Here is a 26,528-nt window from a genome sequence, read left to right on the forward strand (position 1 = left end):
ATGGATAGGCCACAAACTTACGGACACGTATCTTATCTCTAACCAACACAAAATAATGAATAAGAAATAAGTTGAAAATATGGTAAGAAGAAAATCTCACAGTAGTGTTACATTACTAACTTCATCAATATATGCTTTAGCATCCAAGTACAATTGATGACGAATTTTATCATCTGAGTGAAATCCACTACTACCATTGACAGATTGAGGTTGGTTGAAAATTTGGGAACTACTACGTCTAACTTCACGTAATCGCCGTATACTATCTTCCATTTTTCGCACTGATGTAGACACTTCTGATAGTTGAGCTGTATAGCTTTTATTTGATAATGTAAGAAAAATGATACATGAAAAGTTAGACCTATTAAATAAAATTAATTAGTTATTACTAACTGTATAGAAATATGCAGAAAAAGTGTATACAATTGATTGATAATTAATTGCAGTGGTCAATATTATTTTCGTCTGGTCCTTTAGTGCCAGTTAGATTCTATCGATCAAGTTTCAACATGCCCGCCAGTCTAAGTGACTCCACATCAAATAACATCTTAAACAGATGTATATATGTACCAGATTCTATGTTGCGTATAACTGACCAACTGGCTGCATGTACTATATATTATTAAGACATTATTTAGTTGGAGGTTGTCGAGAGGAAACCCTGAACAGACAAGCACACCGCAACTTGGTCGATAGAATTCGATCACCATATAGGACTAGACAAATATTATATCGCCTGCTACTTAGTGGTCGATCATGTCAGTCGCAGCCCGAATAGCTCAGTGATAACGTCTCAAACTGTGAAATTGGATGGCGGAGCATCAGGTTCCTTAGGATTGCACGTACTCCATGTTGACGAGTGCCAACAAGCACGAAACCTAGGTCCAAGGTATTCTGTCGACTACCTCTAACTATTTAACACTAAGAAAATGTATACAGAATAAATACGCTTTGAGAATACAAGATTTCAACTAAATGATATATAATATTATTGCGAATGGAAAAAAGTGTGATAATCAAGAAAAATTCCATCCTGTTAGTTAGCAGAAAAAAATGTAGTTCTCAAAAATGATGGTGGTATTGAAAACTAAAGCACAAGGTTGATATTTCATGAATAGACCCCATCATAGATATCATATCACTAATAGACACCTTGTGGGGGCTTGTACTATGTCAAGCCTGTAGTGAACGAGAACACTAGTGGGAACAATCGAATGTATGTCACAAATTACAGGACTTGTTAATAAAATCTAACATTCATAAGGTAAATGCTTAATTTGCAAAATGTTCACCAATTGTTTCAAAATGACTCAAACTTCATTGTTCTTGCATTTTCATACAAATTGCATTCTGTTTCCATTCTCTACTATTCGATCCTCATATCTCTCTGCTGCCAGACCTGTTCACGACATACATCGTATACTACTTATGTCAATATAAGTAGCACACACCACAAGCCCACATAGGTTACTCTAGCCATTGGACAGGCTAATTTATTCATTCGTCTTGTTAATTATTGGCTTACCAACCTTGACTGTTTTTATGTGAGAGTATGTATGTGCATTTCTTATCTTACTCATCACATGTCTGTAACTTATTTTTTGTCTGACTACAAATATCGGTTTACGTTTGGTTAAATCGAGTTGGCTCACACGCTTCCTCCACCGCGCATTGTTTCGTTTTATTGGTCGCCTATCTGAGTCAATGATTGTATGAAACATGGGTATTCGAAACCCATTCTCGTATCTGACTTATTTAATTTCATTCACTAACATGAATTAAGTCGATGCATATATACGAGGGTAGCCAGGATGTATATTTCGACAGCAATCATTCGATAATGATAATCATACGATCCAATTGGAGTCAGATTCAGGGCCACCAAAACCTTAATACATAAACCCTCAGTTGATATACTGCTCTAAAATGATAATCATATGTTTTCGAATTCACCTCTAAAGATTAATACAAATATAAAGTCATTGCGGTATAATAATTACCAGAAGGTAATTCTATGTATATAAAATGTATGATGTCGTAGTTTAGTTGAATTAGTACGTTGAAGAGTTTTACATTATAAGTCAATTTTGTAATTTTTTCTATTTTCCAATGATTTCTTCACAAAATGACCTCAGTTGTTTAATGAATAACAAACTTCAAAATGATTTCTTCAGTTGTCAACAATAAAACACAACCGAATACTTTCAATTTTAATGCATCAGAACAAAAAAAAGAACTTACTCATGAGTAACAGTTGTGATGCATTTCTTTATTAAAGTAGATAAAAATGGTTGAGCGTTAGGGACTGATTGAGATAAACGTAATCCTAAACCATCGAGTTTCATTAAAGGATGTATAATGTTTGATACATATGAAGATGCATTAGAAGGAAACTCTCGATTAGTCCAACGATATTGACGCGGTATGTCTAGTACTTGGCGAATACTATTTGAACAGTTTTGCTGAAAATGAACACGATAATTAGAAAATAAACAAACAAAATGTTATATCGATTGTTATGAAGTATATACATGCTTAGTAAGTGTAGATAGAGTATGTATGTATGCATGTGGAAATAAGTAATTATATTAGATTAGGAACATGTAATAAAAAGTCATTGTTTTATTGATATTTGTTACAGTGTAAGAAGAAAGAGAGAGGGAACACTATTCGGTTATTTATGCCCCTTAATTTTACTCAGTCTTATGTACACAGCATTGACAAGAGACGTTTAGAATACAAAGTAATGTGTGACTTCCGAAACTGTCAATCAACTGAATATTTATCCTGAGTTCTAATTATGAAGAGGTGAAGGAATTTTGAACAAGATAACTATTTTGATGTTAATTAGTTAAGGTGACGGTTCAAACAATATAAAACAATAGACCTTTGGATTAAAACGTTTATTTGTCTCAAATTATATCATTAATACTATTACTCCAACTAGTTCATCTTGAGGAAATGCTGAATCTTTTGAAGGGAATACCATCAAAGTCTATAAACCTTCTGAAGGCCCTTTACTCGAACATTATTGGCCGCATAAAAGCTTAAGATGAGCTTTTGTTAGAACTAGTGATATCCTCAAAGAATTTCAATATCCTCGATAGAAAATTGTGCCAGATTCCATGTTGCTTATGACTAACTGGAATAAAACAGTATTCCGGTAGGAAGGTATTTTGATATTGAAGTTGAATGAGACTGGAAATGTTTTATAGGATATATATAAATACAGACCAAGTCACTGAAACACGCGAGGTCTTGTTTTTATACACATTCACATACACTTGTCCTTGATAGAAATTCAATTCTGTAGATACCATTAGAGTTGTACAAATAAACCTCTTACAATTGCGTCCGGATTTTTTCAGTTATATCAAACTATTATGATTCCTCTTATTACGACCCAGCCACTCATTGCTTAGTAGTCTTGGACACAAATCACTCGATATGTGTGAGGGCTGGGATGCTGCCCTGGCACTCAAACCGAAGTAGGTGGTTTTCTTAGGGGAAAACACCCGGAGCCTTCAACATAAAGGTCTAATCCACAGGGCAGTGGAGCAACGTCAGGAGATGCAGCCCCATGGTAGCCGGTGACCAACAATAGGTTCATATGCCATTTGTTCCCTCACGATCCTGGAGCCCATGTGCATCATTGGTTTGGAATCAAGGTTTCCCAACTCCCATAGGTGCATCCGTATCTACCACCAACTCAGGTAAAGTACCGAACATTCGCTTTTCGTCCTCTCAATTTCGTACACAACACTCCCACCGCGAGAGGGCATTGAGTAGGACTTCTCTGACATTGGCTGTATACGCGAGGTCATGTGAGACCATTTCGAGAGGAACAGTGGACTCTCCATACCTTCGGCCGTACTAGGGCATTTGGCAGCAAGAACGCGGCTGAACAGGAATGTTATTGTATTCCAAATAATAAGGTTGGATGGGAGTAGGAAACACAATAAGAAAAACGTAAGTATATTCATATTTTTTTACACAAGAAGACTCTAGGGTCTTTTCCAAGTATCCGCTAGCGCTGATTGGTTGAGAAATAACATGCTTTAATCTAATCTATATATCACTAACGAAAAAACCATATAACTTAATACACTTATATAAATACGTAACGCATTCAGTGCACCCAACTATTTCTCTTCTTATCATTACAGTATGGATCAGTGTAGATTAGCTTGGCTTTATATCTGACAGATGTGAAATCCATCCTAAGTACTCTTAGATTCTTATCCAAAGTGTCCAGAAGACTATTGTTGTCTAACGTATAATATCTTGACACCTTACGTCATTCATAAGATTCCTTACAAATTGACCGACCTCAGGGATTTATTAGGTAACGAGTTATATGTCAGTCGGTACATACATAGTAACATAAAAATCTAACAGTAAACAAATTGTTATTATTACATTTCTCTATGAAATGCACAAAATCTACTATTATCGATTATTATATTTTATTCAGTTGTATTTCAGTTGGCTGATTTACTGATTCGCGTGTAAATATGTAGGATTTCATACGTTTTTTATAATATATACATATATCAGTACAATAAATATATGTATAGTACTAAAATTCAGTTCATGTTTATAAAAATAACAGGACTTGATCTTGATACATAGTATCTCGCATCTTACTTGAATTTTTTGAACGATAAGATCCATTATTGAACTGATCGATGCAATTAAACGTTCACATGACTGCTCCAAACACTCACTTAATATAGTTTCATAGTTCACAGTGTCATCATTACTATCGTTGTCCATTGTTTGTGTAACCAGGCGTTGGTTGAGACGAGTTAAAATTTCCCCCTTCAATTCTAAGCGAACATAATCAACCAATCGAAGACAATCGACAAAAAAGTATATTAACAATTCAGGAAAGTAATCAGTTGATTTTGTCAATAAAATTGAATCAGACGATTGACTTGCAGTAGCGTTATTCTAAATTAACATATAATAATAAAGGAAATCAAAGAAAATTTTCTTGAATAGTATTATATGTATGGTAAGTTACAGGTATATCACTAACAATTGGACGTTTAGATACCGACTAATTTCCTAGTCACTTCATGGCCCTTAGAAATTCATTACACAAGAGCCATAAACAGAAAACAAAAGGCGGAAAGTATACAAAAACTACTTTGAAGGTTAATCCGTGTATGAAAAAATGAAGATAATTATAAGAGGTGACCATGATATTTTAGCTTCTGAAAAACATATTAAATTTGCAAACAACATGGGCAATTATCCAATCACGATAAAGGAAACAATTTATCACTGTTTAGGATTCTCTTGAGAGTTCCTAATGAATGTCAACTGACTGAAGTATTTCCAGGATTTTATTGACTTCTGGGGACTTTACTAAGGAATTATCGAAGGCTTCCAACAGTTATGGAATAGGCTCATCAGGTTAAATAGCATTCTATTCTCAATGAAGTAAATTGACGCAGATCTATTTAGACCTTTAAGTCAAACTACGTTTCTATTTACGTGAGGATTGTTGTTAGACAGAACAGGATTCAAATCTGCTATCTTAATAAGATTAAAAGTTGAATCCTGTAAAAATATTAATCTACAACTCCATTCAGCCTTACAAATAACAACACTTCGATGATAATTAGCCAATGACATATCAACAGATAATTTAGTGAAAACTGAATATAAAGCTTAAATGTGAGGGATGTAAATTTTTGGTGCCCAAACCAAGAAGTGGGATTAGTTCACGCAATTACTGACTGCTGAATTAAACTATGTTGTTAAGTGCAGACGATCAGGTTAGGGTTCACGAGGTTATGGTAACCAATGGCTGGAGACTTTGAATGACATAGTTTAGAACCCATTTCAACGGCGTAGATGGATTCATCTTTCGTTTGAAAATACTTATACACTTATTGAGCGAAAGGTGGAATCCATGCAACAGACTACACTGCTGAGGACAGTTGACAGATGCATTCCAAGTGAGTACCGGTGTCAGACAAGGCTGTTTACTTTCGTCTCCCCAACTTTTCTTTTTCTTCTAATGGTTGACTGGATTATGAAGATCTCGACATCTGAGGGGAAGCACGAAATACAATGGACAGCTCGGAATCAACTAGACGATTTGGACTTTACAGATCAACTAACTCTTCTATCTCATACATAGTGATAAATGAAGGTGAAGACAACTAGTGTAACAGCAGACACTGCAGCAGTAGACCTCAACATACACAAGCGTAAAACCAAGATCCTCAAATACAACACGGAGAACACCAACCAACCCAATCGAAATTGGTGAAGAAACTCTGAAAGTGGACAATTTCACTTATATGAGGAGCATCGTTGATGAACTAGAAGGATCTGATGGCAAAGCAAGGCCAGCATTCCTACTATTGGAGAAAATATGGAACTGAAAACAACTGTTAACCAACACTAAAGTCAGGATCTGTAATACAAACGTCAAGACAGTTCGACAGCACAGACCTGAAACTTGAAGAACTACCACGACCATCATCAAAAAAGTATGAGTATTTCTAAACAATTGTCTACACAAGATACTGAATGTTCGTTGACCGGATATTATCAGCAACAACCAACTATGGGAGAGAACAAACCAACTTCTAGATGAAGAAGAAATTAAGAAAAGATGTTGGAAGTGGACAGGATACACATTGAGGAAATCATCAAAATGCATCACGAGGCAAGCGCTAACTTGAACTCTTAAAGGAAAATGAAAAAGTGGAAGACCAAGGAGCACACTACGCCGAGAATTCGATGCAGACATGAAAAGGATGAATAGTAACTGGAAAGGATTGCCCAGGACAGAGTTGGATGAAGAATCTTGATGGGAAGCCCTATGGTCCTCCACGAAGAGTGACAGGAGTGAGTAAGTCTTGTTAACAAAAGCAAATTAAACATTCTAATTCATTTTTCTTTAATTCCTTATAATCAAAGTCTAGTGAACTGAACTCACAAACTCTCATTTTATTTCTAAACTTTCCAGACTTTTGTTACCTTAAGCAATAATATTATCTTAAATATTCTAGAATAATCACCTTAGACAATTATTTAAAAAAAAACTATCAGAAACGTCTAATAAGTTTGAAACAAATTAGTTGTTAATAACAATTCATCCACGTGAAATTGAACATTATGTTGATAGTTAGAAATAATGAAACTTATTAGCATGTATATAGCTGGAGTTAAAGCAATGAGATACAATGAATTGATTGTATTCTGCAAACTATGTTATTCTTGCTTTTGTTCGAATTATGATATACACTTTGAAAATCTTGTAGATATCAGACAACAATTAGATGGTTATACAATTCAATAGTCTAAAAAAGTCTTTTTTTTTCCCAGTGATATTGCACATGAATACGAAATAGTTAGTATATCTTCATTCACTAATAATCATTATTCTAATTACAAAGAAAAGTGTAAATTTAGGAGTAATATAATATTAACTGTTAAACGGAATGATTAATGTAACTTTTCTTCATTCATACAGAAGATTTCAGAATATAGGGAGATAATTTACAGGAATTTCATTCAATACATTGTGCCATATGTATGATATTTTCCTCAGAATATCAGATTGAAGTGAATATTTATCAAACACAATAAACCAAACTGTAACATTTTGATGTTAAAAAAAAAAGATGGGGACGTGTCCTGAACTAGGACGAAACACAACTGCTCTGTTCAAAGTTCCTTGTTTTCCAATAGCTGCCTGGTTAAAGTTAGTTCATAATACAAACACTTGAAATGATATACCATGTAAGTACATACTTGTGACTTAACTTGTATTGGGAATATTTATTGCTTAAGCAGATATTTTGCTATTGTTGTCAATTATGACAGTACACTACTTCTAAAGGGAATAAACAAATTCAGTTCAAGTGAGCGAACATAGCATTTAACAAAAGCACACAACATGTCTGGGGTGTCACTACTATTAATATACGTGAACTATAGGAAAAGTCAACATAAACACTAAAAAAATCCATACAAGAAATTTTAACCCTGAGAAGAAAGATTAAATAATCCATTTTAACTGGTCACACTAATAGGAGCATTGTATTAAACACCGAAAGAGTTTTGGAACCGATTATTCTGTATGGAAAACTATTTAATGACATGCAAGAAACAGAACTTAACAGGTGAGGAATACTGGTGAAATTCTAGGTCAGAAAAGTTGTCCAGGTTCTTAAAAATAAAGAAATAAAAATCCCCTAGAGAAAGACGCTTACTTGTACTTCATAAGTTAAGTAAAACAATTCATTGGGAAGAAGAAAAAACAACAGTGTGTGCGTGTGTAAAAGGAAGAATTAAGAAAAATAACCATGAAAACACTTAACACAAGGTGTAAGTGATAGGTCGTTTCAAAATACAGAGGACGAAAAGAATCAATTTAAAAGTGATCAGATCAAGCTGTAATGTCCAGACTCATTTTGGTAAGAAAACAAACAAACATGAGGTGAATATTACAATTTTACTAAATGTTATCATGATTTGTAGATGAATTCTGTTACGAGGGCAACAGTGAAAACTAGGAAGCACTGGATAGCATCTTTTTTCTAGGAATGCCCATTCACGACCAAATGAGGGATCGAACCCAGTAGCTTCAAGTCTGGCAGCGAGTGCCTAACCTTTAGACCATTGAGTCACTATAGAACGGTCCCAGGTTCTGTGCCGATGAGATTTTGGATGCGTACTGCTGACGAATCCATTAGTGGAACCAAACAGATATCTAGTGCTTTTTGGTTTTATATGGCTACCTACCTAACTAAGGTAAGTTAGGGATGTAAGCTATGAATATCTATAAGACTCATACAAAAATTAATGGCTTAAATCGAAGTACATGAGTATGTATATTTAGTTCCTTCTGTAAACAACAAAATTGATTGACTAAGAACATTCAATAGGTAAGATAAGAGAAAGTAGCACAAATTACAAAGTAATATATAACGTTTCTATGGAAAGACAAACGAAAACTTCTGATTAGACATGAAGTAAACATTCAAGATGAATAAATATTAGATTCTACTATTTTTCTGTTAATTAATTTAGAAAGAGAGGGAGCTGTATTAAAATGTACACTGTCATTTATACAACATGTATTTGGTTACGAGCCACATTTAAAATACAAGAACCGATGGTACTACCCATGGTATTATGAACAATGAACTGAAACTAATATTTAAGAAAGTTAATTTAATGTAATTCAGATTAGTGTATCTAGGCTTTTGAACAATCATAATGATAGCACTATGCGACTTGCTCAAACGGAAGTAGATACAAAGTATGAGTTGAACATGTTACTCAATGGTAATGGAGTCAAATATTTTTAACTATTAAAAACTAACATATTCTATATAAAAACGCCAAACTAAACATGAAATCTATAATTTAAATCAAAACACTACAACACTTGGTAATCAACATCAGAAAATTGACTTATGCATGACAATTGTAAACACTTTCATGTACTACATATATATACTTACCTCTTGGACAGATTTTATTTGTTCATCAATAAAACTTGAATAACGGCTTAATATTTGTAGAGTTAATTTCCAAAATCTATGGATCAACTTATCTAAATAAATTCCTTCTTCCCAACAACGATTCAATTGACAGATAACAACTTCAGTAACTTCAATTAAACATACTGTAAATTTACAGAACGAAAATATGTATATATACATACATTGAAGATTAACTCACCAACTATATTAAAGACAAAATTGATGTTTTTAAAAAATAAATATTTACATGTGTATAAACTTATCTATGCTAGACAATTGGAGATAATTTGCAAGAAACTGTGGATATAGGTTTCGTGTTGAACTGTAAGTACTCCTCGATCATAGCTGTTACCTTGACTCGATGGTCAGGCTTCCATATTGTGATGTCTCAACCAAGTTATAGTCGCAGGAACATATGTTTCTGTAGGTCCTACAATACCAGGCATATCGACTGGAGAACAGCAAGACTAAAAGCAGCAACTTAAATTCTGAGAGCGAAGTCGTACTGCTGACTGTGGAGGGGTATGATAGCAATAAGGCGTTTCACTAAAAAAAACCAGTATCTAGTGATCATAACAGTTTCAAAAACTATAAACTTTGTGATTAAAGTCCGAGAATCTATCAGGATCAGTCGTCGGAGGCTTTAGATCACATAACAATCTTACAATCATTCCCACCTTCTGAACATTGCTATAGATTAGACTAATGCATACTGTAACAGGTCTTGGAAGATTTTGTCTATTTGTTGAATTGTTGATTAGATAATGTAACTGGATTTTAGTTTTGCTGTCATTGTGCTTCACATATATTGCAGTGAATTAAACGCTCATTTATTGAATAACAAGTATGTGATATTATGGAATGCACAGGTATACGAGATTCCATAGTCAAAGTAATAACCAACAATTCAGATTTGTATCACCTTGTGTTATTCTCTACCTCAAATCCGTAACAACTGAGATGACAACAAACAAAAGATAGTATCTACTTTTTGGCTCCTTTCATGGTTGGACGTGGGGTAGATAACTCAGTGTAAAGTTGAGTTATTTACGAAACATTGTAACCTGTAAGAGGCTAAATTTGAGATTTTGCAAGCAGTGTAATAATAATATCAACTTTGTAATACGGAAACTAAAGGAAAAAAGTAAAGAATACTTATTTTTCACTTTATGAAAAAAATAAACATACGTTTTTGACTTTCTTTAATCTCTATCAGACCTTTCTTCATAGCGTTTTCAACATTTGCAGCTATTTCTTGGAACCTGGAAAATAATAATAATGATGGTTAGGTAACAATCAAAAACTTCCCCTGAAATACACAAGACGGAAGATATATATATTGTTTACAGGGATAGTAGTATTTGGACAGGCCTCATAAAGTAAATGTGCTCCATATAAACATTCCATGAGAATATGTTCAGAATGAACTGAAATTGAAACACGCGAGTTTGCTTAACGTTTATTGACAAACGATAAGCAACTCTACGTCCAAATCTCGTACGTGGTGATAGTATTTTTCATACAGGCATGTGTTCTTACACGTGGTAAACGTACAGTTCCTTTGAGATTTGGGATTTCAGTTCTTTACCGTTGTCCTTAGAGAGCGTGAACTACTGGTATAACATAGGCTAGATTACTGCTTAGTGGTATGTTTGTATAAATAAACACAAAAACACACCAGTTTATCAGTGATGACGTGCTGTACTTTTATGTAAAATAATAAATTGGTTGTACCCATCTGAGTGTTCGTTCACAACATCAGTTAAAACTAATTCCTGTCGTTTACTTCTCATCCAGTGCTAAATTTCTTTTTCATGATGCTTATGTGAAGTATGCCTACTTGAGCTGATTACATATTCATGCCTAGGCACCTACGTCAACTATGAATGACAGCGGGTAGTTAATCTAGTGGAAAAAATGTCGGATGATGAAAACTGGACAAATTGGACACCATAATTCCCAATAGTTTTCTGTCGTCAATTAAATAAATGTTGAGAAATATAAAATGCATTATATATTTGACATATTCTCCTAAGGCTCATAATCAGAATGCATCAATCCCAGTTTGATCAAGATGGAGGCAAAAATCATAAAAAAGAGAGTCATAACAAACGTATTTAGCCTACAAGCTGTTTTAATTCAGTATGCTTACAAAGACCATAATTTTTAAGCTTATTTAACCCATAACATGATGTAACCACCTATATGACTTTCAGTATTTCACAATTGCAAAGTGTATTATTCATTGATAATATCAGTTCATCCCATTATCATAGATGAGACACTGAGAGAAATTGACTCTAGAACTAACCTATACTTCATATCCATGAATAATCATGATAATAAACATGTTATGACTTCTTTCCCCATCAATTTTGTTTTTAATTATGTAAAAATTTTCCAAACAAAACAACTGAACAATCATAATTATCGTCCGAGTAATAATAGTCAACTTATTCAAAATAAAAACTAGACTATATATATCGCTTTAAATACCTGATTTGAAAGTAAACTGGTAAACTCCATTTATTTCTAAACATTGAATAAGATGGATGATTGCGTAAATTGACAAGTTGTTTATTTGACCAGGTTTTTGTTTCAACCGTTTTAATAAAATCCATGCTAACAGTATATAACTGGAAAAGTGAATACAAAATGAAGAGGAAAATACACTATTGATCATAAGTTTAAATGAATATGTTTTTATCATTTCTGAGATTCCTTTTATAGTTTTACAATCACGAATCGACTTTAACTTGACAATCTTAGATAATTGGGGAGCACTAGACAGCTGTTTCATTGTGGTATATAACATCTGTTGGTTCATTGGAAACCTACAGTCTGTCCAGGAACCGAGTCTGGGACTTGTAGACTATCGTGAACGTATCTAAATTAAACCCGTTAGTCACAGGCAACGTAGAAATCGACACATATGTGTATTGTTTCATGTTGTTAGCATAGCAAGATAAAATTATTAAGACAAATCTCATAATAATAGAGGTAAAAACAGTATCATTAGAAACCACTAGGTGTTAGGAGAAAAGGAATGTTAAGATTCTGAGAATCAGGTTCTGACATGAAAAAAAGGAAGAATAATCTGAGCCATTGAAGCGGATTCGGAACAATATAATTCAATGTCTCCTACAGCTCGTCTAGATAATCGTGTGGATCCTAATTAGTTAGTTGCCCCTACCTACATAGATCGGTTAGGCAGTCAGTGACTCCATAGACTGATGCTAGTTTTTGATTTACCCTATTTATAACTTTTTACCAAACGGCCCCACACTAGCAAACATAGCCCATCGAGGTAGGCGGTGGTTGGGTAGACGTAAAACATATCCTGACTACCTCAGTCGATAAAGATTCACTATCTCATTAACCAATTTTCCATCCTTATGTGGTACCCTATGCCTAATCCAACTAGACCACTGAGTCAGCATCCAAAAATTCATATTTCCAAGTAGATTAATAATCAGTGAGATATCTTAGACGTGAGATTCTATACTACAGAATATTACTGTGTGTATACTAATCGGACAATAATTTTTATGTAACTATTTCCATTTACAAACTTTTCAAGTAAGAACAACTAGTAAAACAGATGGGTTGTGGCTAGAAGTGGAATCCAAAATCTGCACTTTTTCTTATTTGGAAATCATCACTAGAATGTATTTGGAACCCAGTGTTGGCATTTACGTTGGAACTCAAACCAAGAACATTTTGGTTCAAACGTCAATCAGTTATCCATTGAGTTACAAATTCCAAATAATCACTAACTTATTCAACGCGGTATGGTGTCAATATCATTATTAGTAAGAGTTTGAATTATCTCATTGATGATATTTAAGACTGAATTTTGATCAGTCTTAGTATAAGTGCAACCTGTGTGGATTGCCTCGGTATAGCTATTTTTTTTTTACAAATGTTAGAAAATAGATGGATTGTGGCAAGTAAGGAGATTTAAAATGCGTATTTTTGTTTTAAGCAAAATTATTAGCTTGTATACAGCTTAGGAGAACGCGACTAAATACAATGAAATGATTGTATTTTACAGAATGTTCTTTTTACTTATATTGCTCGAGTTAAGTTGAAAATTTAGTCGTGTTGATAAGTGCATGTGATTAGCAAAGAAATGGATTTATTTACTACAGAGTATATATATAAGAGACTTACGCATGTCAATCGGTTTAGCCTAATAAATTTCCTTCTTCATTCTTAGTCTTCTCACTCACCAGCAGGTTGGGACTTGTATATGGGAAGTTGGTGTATCAATACCAACACTTGGACAACATATATATAAAAAAATAGTCTAGAAAAACTGCTATGAATCGGTATCATGTTATGATTTATGGTAGTCTTTTGTTAACTATGTTTATTTAAACAAATCAAACGATACAAATAGATTGTACCAGAAATTTGTAAGTAAATGAAGGGTTGAATTAAAAATGCATGACAATACAAAAATATAAATCAAGATGAAAATTGCTTACTGAATAGAATCTGTCTGGATGACCTGGAGAAAATATTTCCGGTAGATTATTACAGATAAGATCAATTGTTTCAGGCCAAAATCCACCGACTAAACAATCGAAATCCGATAAAGGTTCAGAGCTACGTAGTTGAATTTTAGTTAAAAAGAATAATAATGCATCTTATTATACTAAAACTAATATATGAAACGAAACATGAGTGATAAACAAGACCAATTTACGTATTAATACATATAATCCACCTACCGTCTACCTTGATGTGTAATCCTAGATGGAGTAGGAGTGCCCAAACCAAAACATGATATCAGTTCATCAAATCGTTCACTGTTGAATTAAACCATTTTGACAAATGTAAACTACCCAGTTGGGGATCAGCGTGATACTCGTTACCAGTAGTTGAAGATATTGGGTGATATAGTTCAAACTCGGTTGAAGTGACGCAGATGGACTTGATCTTTTTTATACCCCAGTACTCAGTATTATTTCATGCTTTTTGTTGTTGGGTGATTGGTAAGAAGCCCTAAAGCTAAGTTACATGCTAATTGGCACTTTTCAGCAAGGTATACCTGCAGTCTTGAAGGGATTGATACTCGCTAGTGGATTCGCAACTGGGTCACCCGGACACATCTTGACGACATGTAACAGCTAGAATGAAACGTAAATACAGGGTTTCTCGCCGACTACTTCCAACCACCTATCACCTAGATATAATATATGCAGTGTAAAATCACTTAGACCAGCGTCCGTATCGCAACCCAGTCAATAGAATTCGATCGAGGCTAAGAACTATACAAATATGATGGCGGTCATTACTCAGATAACAATCAATGTAAACAATCTTCATTTCTACGAATTCCTTGTACATCGATGACGCTTCACAGGTACGTAAAACTGTCCAACTCTTCCAGACTTTCTTCATCAATTGTGATTGGGTTGGTTGGTGTTCTCTATGTTGTATTTGAGGATCTTGGTTTTACCCTTGTGTATGTTGAGGTCTACTGCTGCAGTGTCTTCTGCTACACTAGTTGTCTTCACCTTCATTTGTCACTGTGTATGAGATGTAAGAGTTAGGCGATCTGCAAAGTCCAGATCGTCTAGTGGCATACCCCATAGCAGAGTGAAATTAAATTGTCAAAGTAAATCCAGAGTAGTAAACACAGTAACAGTATTACTGGTAATTGAAGAGATCGGAAATAGAAGATACGACTTAGGAAGAAAATATAAATTCTTGAAAATTTTTTTTGTTGGAATTTAAAACTTAAGATCCACGGAAAGACTGGTATTACATACTACTTATATATGCGAACGTAAGTAGCGTACACCACAGATGCATCTAAGCCATACATCACCAAAGTCCCCAATCGTTGGTTACAGTAATTGCATGAACCTGAACTAGATAGTTTGCACTTATCTACTTGGCTCAGTCCAAAAGCCGGTGTTTGGACGGACAGATGCTACGCCTTAGTTTGACCACTCCTAGCTTTCCTCAAATCTACTTTGAACAAGTAATTATCATACGTCGAGTCATAAACAGGTAATAAGGTGATTAATAGGCCATTACACACTATATATTAATGCATAAATTGTACACAAGCATGCATACACGAACACAAGTACAGTTATGTTGTGAACAAGACAAATAAGCATAATACACTACGTATAACTACGTAAGAATATCAAACATAATTTGTTGTACTTCAAACACAGTACACAAAGACATAACTTGAGGAGAGGAAACAAATGAAATGTGATAAAATGCTTAAAATTTATAGGAATATCTATTACTGGATATTATATCATACCCCAACGTTACACGTTAATAAGAATACGGTTGTAAGAAGCTGAAGAGAAACAATGAGATATAATGACTTAATATTATTCTGGCTTTATTCAAATACTCTTTTATAGTTGAAGATCAACACATAATATCCTGTTTTTTCAATGTTCTATATCTTATTCTGCCTGTTGGATATCGGACTGGGAAAGCAAGAATTTATTTCCTAAGCTGAAACATTCGTGATTTCATGCGACTCAAAAAGGCAAAAGTTTGCATGACATGCTGGAATCAAACTTAAATTAATTAATCACCTTCCATCTTAAAAAAATCTTTTTGGATGATTGTTTTGGGTTGTTGGTTCGTTCTCATGGATATGTCACTATTTTACAAACAATCAGATAGATATTGTATGTGTTCGTCATAGAGTAAACGTAGTCAGAATCGTATATTTCAGCTAAAGGTTAGAAACCCGGGAAGTTTTCTGTTCTATAGCACTCATTAGCCAAATTGTAGATTTTAGATTGGAAAAACTCACCAGTCATTTTGGGGTCTTGATCTACATTGATATAAAAACTGTGGTTAGACACGTTTACAACTGTCTTGAACCTGAATCACATAAAAATCTGAATAAGTCTTAAATACGACAGTAAATACTACTTACCCTTCAGGTGAGCATTTAATGATCTGTTCTTTCACATAATAAATTTGTGAATCAAGAACTTTCAGTGCTCTGGTGTACATCGAGTTCAAAGTCTCAGAAGCTATTGCAGTATCAGAACCTGCATGAGTCAACTCAGGTCGAGGAGTAAATATCTATTCCATAGAAAAAAGAAGAATAAAAAAATGATTGTCTTTTTCTTGTGGAAACTTTAAAAATATTTCCAAAACGAACACATACAACCTATGGTTAAGCAATGCTAAACACCATTCAATTTGATTTTTAGTTTATTGACCACTTCATAGATTACAGTTACAAAATTCGGTAACATACCTTTATTTATTCGGACACAGCATAAAAACGTTAGAAAATTGACGTTTAAAGTTTAATTACTACTGATGACTAGATACTAGTGTATTATTTAATGACCAATAAGTCGATAAGAATTAATTCAAGTGACAATGACTAACTGACCTAAAATGTTTAGTTTTATTGTCTCCAACTGTAATGATGATAGAAGATAAATTTGTAATATCATGAAGCTATTAACCATGTCACAATGATGGAGACAAATAAACAAATCTAGTTCTTTTATCAGATCAACTGTTAGAAAGTAAAGAAAATAAATAAAACTTAGGATATCGTTTATTAAATTACTTTATGTATTGATGTAATGAATATCTTTTAAATAACTGTTTTGTGATATTTTTCACGTACACTATTTAATTGGAATATTTTGAAATGTTCATAAATTACAGTCAATTTAACTATAAATATGCTTAAAGCAATTAGTTTGTATGAGGAATTTGAATAGTGTAATGAGAAGATGAATATGATTAGAACTATGTGTTATATTAACGCATAGTTCTGACAATCTTCGTCTTTTCATTAAACTACACAAATATGTTGCCAAAAATGTCCTAGAAGTAAGTATTGAAAAACACCTAAGGAACATCGAGTATCTGCAGACGTTTATTAAGAAATATGGAAAATGTGAAGAGAGAAAGAACAAATAGACTAGAATAAACAAAAAAACTATTCCTGTTCAACTTAAATCCAAAAGTGATGATGTTTCGGAGATAATTAACAGAAGACTAAAATTTGAACTAATCAGAACATGTCCTGTTTTATACAAAACAAAGTGCTCTTTAATGCCAGTAAAGATACTCTTTTCATGTTACCGCCAAAGAACATATTCTAAAAAAGTTTGGGATCAAATGGCTTCAAGACAGATTCTTGATGCAGGATATCAAATTGATACACTGAAGTCTCTCATAGTGATTAACAAAGTTAGACAATGGTCTTCTGAAATTCGCTAAAACAATAAGAATAAAACATATGAAACTGTGATAAATGTTTCTTCATCGTCGTAACATTACACTCAGTTTATTGCATCATCTTTTATTTTAACTCTTTCTTATACTTTGGTTACATCACTTTCATTTTTATACGAATTCATAATTTTATTTCTAATTGACTGACTCCAAACTCATATAATTCTTTGCTACCATCATTCTGTGTTTAATTACTTCATTACGCATTCAGTCTAGTTTTTTCCACCTCTATGGACTTTAGTTACCATTTCAATTTTCCTTCTTACATTGTAATTGTTTAAAAAATTATTTTTTTAATGGTTGAATTCATGAGTAGATCTAAGCTAGACCACCACTGGAAACCTCGATGAACTGGACGGCTGTTACGTCCTAGTATCGGACTCTGAGTCCCGCGTGCGCACTGGTGAGAAGTCCCATAGTAGAACGACCATCTAATACTTCCAGGTTTTCAATGGTGGACTTATGAATTTAACTATCAAAATTACTACAATCTCTACAAATCCCCATTCTAATAATTCCTATTAATTTTATCAAAAATGTTTTGTTCAATAATTATGATACAGATTTACACCTCTAGTCAACTTTACTACATTGACTTTAAGATAATTTTGATTATTAAAATATTATAAGCCGTTGGAAAAGGTTTTAAAGAACTAAGATAAATTCATGAAATACTGATTAAATCTTTGCATTTGCTCTATTCCATTCAGTAAGTGTTACTGTTGCGTAATGAAATTATTAAGGACGGTAAAAACAAAATCATATAATGATGAAAATGAGACTGAACAATATAAAATTGCATGGTAAACAATAGATAATGAATAATTTCTAGGTATGAAATTAACATAAAACGAGAATTCAAACAAAAAAGGGCCGTTCATTGCTTTCAAGTTTTCTAATGATAGTTTAGTTAAGATCAATTCATGGTTTAAACTACGAGGAGACTTAAAAAAGGTAATAACTTGATAAGATGGTGTATTAAATTACCGAATTCTATGCTACCAAATAAACATATACACAAAACTAATAACTGTATTTTTTCTTTATAATTATTAAGTAATTATGTAAACAAGCTATCGACTGTAATTTAATCATTGATCAGCTATTTCATCAATCAATCAATTAGTCTTAGTACAAAGAAAACAAACTTAATTGGATTTCTATAAATAAGTGGAGATATAAGAACAAGGAAACAAAAAGTGGTTCAGTAAAGAGTTAACCTCCTTTATTTAATGAATTCATATTCACAGTAATAAAATTACAATAATTTACTATTGAACATCGCGTGACAACGAAGTAAAGTAGACAGAATCATACTTTAGAATAAATATTATTCTTATCAAAAAACTGTGATAGAAAAACTTGAATATTCACTCGAGAATAATGTCATGGAATTTACATAACGATAAGGTATTGTGAAAAAAAGAAGTTGTATAATATGACATGGTAAAGTGTTGAAACTGAAGTGAAACATAATCAGAAAGAATATGGAAACAGAAATAAGTCGGTTAAAAGTAAGAGGTCAACCGAGAAAGAGTGAGAGTAATGGTTTTGAAAAGTTAAAGAATAAGATCATAAATAGAAGAAAAGGTTGAATAAATTTTTCTTCTATACGCAGTTCTAGCTCCTCCAAATGTATGGCAAAAGTTTCAGCATTGTTAAAGTTCACTGTCTTCGACAGGTTTCTATTTTAATTTCAGGTGATTTTGAACGCTGAGTCGTCTGTTTAAAAAAAAAATCGAATGATCCATATTTCACGATGTGGTCGATTATGAATCTCCTTAGGAACCCATTTTTGTTTTTTTTTTTAAAAGAAGAAAGTCAACCTTCAACCATTATTTTTAAGGCTTAACTAAAAAAGAAGACCTACGAGACAGCAAATCAATTCTCGCAAGCTTTTTAGACAATGTATAATGATAAGCATCAATAAGTAGCATACAAACTCGGTTAGCAACAAAGTTTTCTAAAGATTCTTTCTCCCATCTCGAAAATTTTAATAAACTTGTCAACAGAATATAAAATTAATGATTAATAAAATAATTCACCGATAAAAAACGACAACAACGAGAACAGTAGTATAAATACAAAGTAGGCCAATAATAACAAACCTGGCTAAGTTGATCATGAAGTACAAATTTACGATATAGTGTCAATAAATCAGATAATTTATCAATAGCCAAATATGTAGAAATAACTCGTCTTAATTGTTCAATAGAATGTTTCGGTATTGTACAATCAACATTTGTATTAATTACTGTTAAACAACATGCATTAAAACTCTCCTTTAAACGTATCTCTAATTGTTCTTGAAGATTTATTGTAATCCAATTAATACGCTAAAATCAAATGTTCGTTTGTTTAAAAAAAGAAAAGAAATTGATGTATATTCAGTCTATTGAGAATCAAGAAATTATATTGAATAAGGAAAACACAACAAATAAGTAGGTAAACAATGAATATAGATATTTTCAAAATCTCTTCAACTAAACTATGACAGTCAGTTTATTAGTGATTTCCTTCGTCAAGATGAGTTCCTGGAAATCTTATATGAAGTCGTAACTGTAGAAGCTCAAGTATGTCAAGAGTGAAACACTTGATACAAATAAGATTGAATGATCATCATGTTCTTTATTGCAAATTCAATGAAATTAGAGTTGTACAATTAGATATCAACCCATTGGTCATAATGTTTAAGTATTTGCAGTAAGATCTGAGGACCCTGAGGTTGGATCCGTGAATAGAAATTGTGGGTTTGTACTACTGAGGAGTACAATGGTAGGACGATAAAACTGTCCAGTACTCTCTGATCTTCAATCTGAGATTTATCTATGATAAATGCAACCTACAAATTCATATTTTAATTAAATATTATAGGATTGACGAATAGAACTGTTTAGAATAGTCATATTCAAAGGAATCGCTAATTCCAATTACTTCTAATATATTTAATATCATAGCCTGTCTCATTCAAACGAATCATAAAGGTTAGCATTTATCCTCTGATCATTGTATACATTTCCCCAAGTTATGAGAAGACAATAATGATTTGAATTAAACAATTGACCTTGGACATTCATTAAATGAGATAAATACGAATACATTTTTACTGAAAGGAATTTTGTGGAAATTGTACAATTTTCACAGTTAAATCAAGGACCGATCTTAGTTAGACCATAATTGGAAACCTGGAAGTACTGGATGGCTGTTTTATTTTAGTGTGGGACAACACATCGGTGCGTATTCAAATATATTTGTCAATGTTGACTTAATTTTAATGTCAAAAATTTCAGAGCATACTTTTCTTACTGTTTCGATTCGATTGTACAATCTTTATCTTTTGTGAATACTTCATCTTATCTTGTATACCTATAATGGAAGGGGTTTTTTCTATTTTCGTCTATTAAGCATGAAAGCTAAATTATTAAGAGTTTACCATTTCTAAAGAATTGATAAAACACTAGAATTTGATCAGTTGGAATTGAAGGAAGGGTGATACTGAAAGACATTTTTCATAGAGGTGGCTTATTCACACATTAATTATAAATGCAACCCTAATACCAATTCTACTGCAAACTTAGGTATCTCAAAACACAACAACGACAACAAAGAACTTGGGATAAATGTGCGTTATATTGCCATGTTACTAAACTAAATCAACTGAGTAAAGTGAAGTGAATAAGGTGGATAACAAAAAAAGTCAAAATAATAGTAACCGTAAATAATCTACACAAATCCCCGTACTGATAATTATCACGTGGTCACTGGCAACTAATTTCGAAAGGAAATTTTCGACGTTCTAGTGAGCTGTGACCAGGGGAGTTCTACAGTGTTGGGTGTCATGCAGGTATCCACTAAAAATAATGAAGATGGTTAAGCAATGTGACGAATCAATTGAAGTTAGATTTGATGACCATCGGATTCTGACCCATGGATCTAAACGTTAAGCTCTCTCTGTGACATCTGAAGGTTCAAGGTTCAATCCGCAATGAGGTTGTTGGTAAGGTCTTCTGAGGAGTCCTCTAACAAGACGAAATAGCTCCCCAGTGCTTCCAGGTTTTTATCAGATGTCTAACCTAGGTCAATTGATGATCTAAATGAAAAAGAATTAGTACAGAGAATAACAAAAAAAATCACTTTGGTGTTGCATTTTTGTTCGAGATGCGTCGATTCAGACATATCGAGTAAACGTCGAAATGCTTTAGTCATTAAAATACAGAGTTATTATACAAGTCAGATAACAAGATGAAACGATAACGAACTTCCATAAAAAGTAAAATTACTTTTAAACACGTACTGGTTTTAATGAATTTAAAATTGGATGACCACGACACTTTTTATTGAAAAATTGAAGTTTAATGTATTCATTAGCAATTCGATCCATACGTTGTCCAATATCTTCATGAAGACTTCAAAGGAAAAAGATGAATAAAAAGAGAATTGTTTTATCAGTGTTGCAGAGTAGTAATTATCTTTTGCTCAATCCACATGTTCACAATGATAAGTTACATTTTGAAAAAATATGTTATCAACGGTTTGGAAAAATAGACACTGAAATAATATTTATTAAAAACTATAAAAACTACGTAATATGAAGTGTTCAGATAATTGGACAGTGAAGCGTTTCGCCACATTCATGTGTAACTACAAATATAGCTGCTCCTGTGGAGAAAGCTAAATTGAGTGTACAACCAGACAACTGAGTCAACGAGTTAGTGCACGCATCCCTTCGTGATTAGGAAATGGCATGAAAAACAACTCCGTTGTGTCACATTTGGTCGATAGCAGTCGTGTAATAGATAGGAATAAATCATTCGAAGTAATTTACAGTATACCTACTATATTTCTTTATGCGGTTCGATCTCGTCTCTTACATATAGCAGAATCTATAGGGATTCGACCTAACAATTAAAGTCTTTGTGAACATAAGAAAATTGTAACACCCTTATCTCTTGCATGGCCGAATTAACCTTGACAAACGATTTCATTTATTATTATCTTACATACTCTTTATCAATTTTTCTTCGCCTCCTTTTTTCAGATATACGCTTTGTTGTCCAATTATCTGGACACTTCTTATAAGGCATCTTTCATAAATTTTAACGAATGTTGTTTCGGTCTAATTTTGTCAAGTCGTTAACCTACTTCCTATTATGAAACATTGATCCAAGCCTTTATTATTTTTATCAGAACTAGTACCTCTGTCATCAAACTATCAATTTGTGCTTGTTTATTTTTATAATCTACTTCATTATTATCACTGACTCCACAAACTTCCTTGATTGGTTTAATATTTTCAGATATGTATAAAAATATTACTGTAAATTAGAGTAAAGCCTGATGAAGATCTAATTGAAAACAATATTATTCCGTTATATATGTGTTGTTCTAATTCACAATATGAGAATTTTTAGTATTTTAAAACATGTCGAGAATAGTAGAGAGATCAAATAAATTAAATAAATTTAACAGGGTAATAGATAGTGTACATATGAGATGGTGTTCTAATCGACTACAATGATAATCGAAGTCTACTTTTCCAAAAAAATGGCGACTAGGTCAAAAACTAAAAGACGTGATTATATATAGCTTATTTTTACTATGGTTAAAACAACACACGATGATATCATGTGAATACCTTAGATTTACTTCATAGTTTTAGAAGAACTAATTTGATGAAATAAGTTGGTTTGAATCGTTGACAAAGTATGTATTTCTGATATGTTGCAGACGTGCCCTTGATGACAAATGCAACTAACTCAGTAATTCAACTGAAGATTTGTAAACTATTTTCTAAAAGTTTGTGAACATGTTATGTGAAAGTTCTACAACACAAACTAACAATCGTTAATTTACCCGGAAATGAACAGTCGCAGGATTGAGTTAAAGATAGAATCTGAACAGCAATCCCGGTGTTCGAATTGTTATTTCTAATTTAGATTTCATCATCAAACTGATCAATATATAAAATCAGAATAGAGATATATTTATGTCGATTTATCTACTCATTTACCATGTGTAGACTTATGTACAGAGTCACAATTTTACGTAGAAGAGTTAATTAAAAGTGTAAAAGTATAATTTAGGATGTAATTAATCTTAAATATACGTTATCAACTCATAGTTCCGATTACCATATTTTTGTAATGAAAAATGTTGTTAGAAATTTAGAAAAAAAAACGATAGATTATGGAACATAGAGATGAAGGTTAAGGTCATGATAGAAGGAGGGGTTGAACACACTGATTCCGTACGTAAAAGTTAGGGTTTCATTAATGGATAGTTATAGCCTCTGCCTGGAGGACAGTTGACAAACTCGTTCGAAGTAAAGACTGGTGTCAGACAAGGTTGCTTACTCTCAACCTTTCTCTTTCTTCTGGTAATCGACTGCATCATGAAGACGTCAACATCTCGGGAGAAGCACGGGATACAGTGGACATCTAGGATGCAGATGGACGATCTAGATTTCGCAGATGATCTGGCCCTTCTATCCGAAACGCAACAACAAATGCAGGAGAAGACGATCAGGGTAGCAACAGCCTCAGCAGCAGTAGGTCTCAATATACACAAAGGGAAAAGCAAGATTCTCCGATACAACACAGCATGCATCAATCCAATCACAATTGACGGAGAAGATTTGGAAGATGTAAAAACCTTTACATATTTGGGCAGCATCATTGATGAACAGGGTGGATCTGATGCAGATGTGAAGGCGCGGATTAGCAAAGCAAGAGCAGCATATTTACAACTGAGGAACATCTGGAACTCAAAACAACTGTCAACCAACACCAAGGTCAGGATTTTCAATACAAATGTCAAGACAGTTCTACTGTATGGGGTGAAAACTTGGAGAATTACGAAAGACATCATCCAGAAGATACAAATATTTAACAGTTGTCTACCCAAAATACCTCTGATCCGTTGGCCAGACACTATCAGCAACAACGTACTGTGGGAGAGAACAAACCAGATCCCAGTGGAGGAAGAAATCAGGAAGAAGCACTGGAAGTAGATATGACAAACATTGAGGAAAGCACCCAACTGCGTCACAAGACAAGCCCTCACATGGAATCCTCAAGACCAAACGAGAAAAAGAAGACCAAAGGACACATTACTCCGAGAAACGGAGACAGACATGAAAAGAATGAACAAGATTGGATAGAATTAGAAAGGAAGGCCCAGGATAGAGTGGGTTGGAAAATGCTGGTCGGCGGCCTACGCTCGATTGTGAGTAACAGTCGTAAGTAAGTAAGTAAATTATTATTATTATTAGCTTTATTCAATATTATATTTTTTGTACAATATAGAATTCTCAGAGCAAAGTATTTCAACAAGTTTCCGTTTCTTTCTTCCTGGTCGGTCCTGGCGATAAATACTGAGTGATCGCCAGTTAGATGTTAGCAGTCCAGTAAATGAACATCTGAATAATGTACATTCTTTTCGTTGTATATTGCCAGCAACCACATTGTCTCTTATTGAGCTTTTTGTAACTTTGACAACGAAAGGTTGTACACTTTTCAGAAATGCACCAGGATAGCTTATGCGATTAATAAACATAATGATATATTAAAACAAACAAACATAGATAACTTGTTGAAATGTCTAGATGGCAGGAACAGGTAGCCCAGATGCTCAAGCAGGCCACCTTGTTAAGCAAGTACAGCCTCTGCCGCACGTAAGTCTTTAATTTGAATTCCATTGAAAGCGACCCTTTTGACTGTATGAATAATTTTGAAGGAGTCGAGTGAAGCTGAGTGACTAGAATTAATTACTTGCTCTAGGACTGAGCTTTTGACTGACTTACATAATCCTTTAGATATCCAGATAGGGTAGTATTCAGAGATATATTTCGAAAAAGCACACTATGTGGCCAATGTAACATGCTCCGTATGAGCAAGTAAACTGATAGATAAACAAGGATTTAATTCAAAGTGGGAGCTTGTCCTACACACAGCTAAGAATTGCGGGACAACTGCAAAAGGCAATACGAAGTTCAACCTAAAAGCCCAACAGCAGTTCCGTTTAACACTATCATTTTTAGACTATTATTTTTAGTAAATAAACTAATTCTAAACACAATTGCACAGTTTCAGCAAGTGAAATCATTGAAAAGAAGATTTTCTTCGCTAAACTGTCTTCTACAGGTTACCGTTTGCAAATTGAAAAAAAACGACATATAAACTCGTCCCTATGGACAGTGACTGTTCATTTGGTCAAACATTTTTGAGGATCCAGACAGATTTTTAAGAGACCCTCTGTTGCTCCTAGTTACGGATAGGTATTCAAAGTAAAGATTAGAGTTTGGGTTTTAATTACAAACTGACATCAGTTATAAAGTGAAAATTCTCTGAAACCATATGGATAGATGAACTTCGCTTAAAAATCGAAAAGGGGGGATCTGATTAGTTTATCCACAAAGTGTAGTCCGGCCAGGATAAGGTTTAGGATTTAGAGATGGAGTCTATTTGCCTGTTATATATAATCTAAAGAGACAGAATTCAGTGTCTGACATGTTTGACACTAACAACTTTACTCTATGGTTATAAAAATTAGTCTTTTGCTATCATGTTAAAAACTCTTCAGCAGCATACAGAAGTAATCTTCACTGCTCGTTATAAATGATAAACTACGCTCAAAAACCTACAGATCAATTTACCAACCATAATTGCCTCGTTCCTGAAGTATACTTTTACCAAATAACAGCAATAGGCAACATGCAACAGAAGTAAAGGATATTAAACTTGTATACACTAG

The 26,528-nt window shown here is 33.4% G+C and overlaps 1 protein-coding gene across 3 annotated transcripts in view; it reads right to left on the reverse strand.

The window, feature by feature from the left end:
* The window catches only part of COG2_1 (Conserved oligomeric Golgi complex subunit 2), a 72,616-nt gene that overhangs the window by 4,973 nt on the left and 41,115 nt on the right, over positions 1–26,528 (reverse strand). Inside the window, exons 5-14 of one of the 3 annotated variants that reach the window (XM_051214349.1) lie at positions 22,072–22,183; positions 19,886–20,113; positions 16,447–16,598; positions 14,009–14,129; positions 12,015–12,154; positions 10,707–10,780; positions 9,498–9,661; positions 4,648–4,953; positions 2,242–2,462; positions 101–316 (exon numbers count right to left, since the gene is read on the reverse strand). In XM_051214349.1, coding sequence (XP_051067505.1) covers positions 101–316; positions 2,242–2,462; positions 4,648–4,953; positions 9,498–9,661; positions 10,707–10,780; positions 12,015–12,154; positions 14,009–14,129; positions 16,447–16,598; positions 19,886–20,113; positions 22,072–22,183 — 1,734 coding nt within the window. Of the gene's footprint in view, positions 1–100; positions 317–2,241; positions 4,533–4,647; positions 4,954–9,497; positions 9,662–10,706; positions 10,781–12,014; positions 12,155–14,008; positions 14,130–16,446; positions 16,599–19,885; positions 20,114–22,071; positions 22,184–26,528 lie in introns of those variants that run through there. The other 2 variants (XM_051214347.1, XM_051214348.1) reach the window with 2 other exon arrangements.

Source organism: Schistosoma haematobium, chromosome 2 (assembly GCF_000699445.3).
Source record: "Schistosoma haematobium chromosome 2, whole genome shotgun sequence".
NCBI classification, from domain to species: Eukaryota; Metazoa; Platyhelminthes; class Trematoda; order Strigeidida; family Schistosomatidae; genus Schistosoma; species Schistosoma haematobium.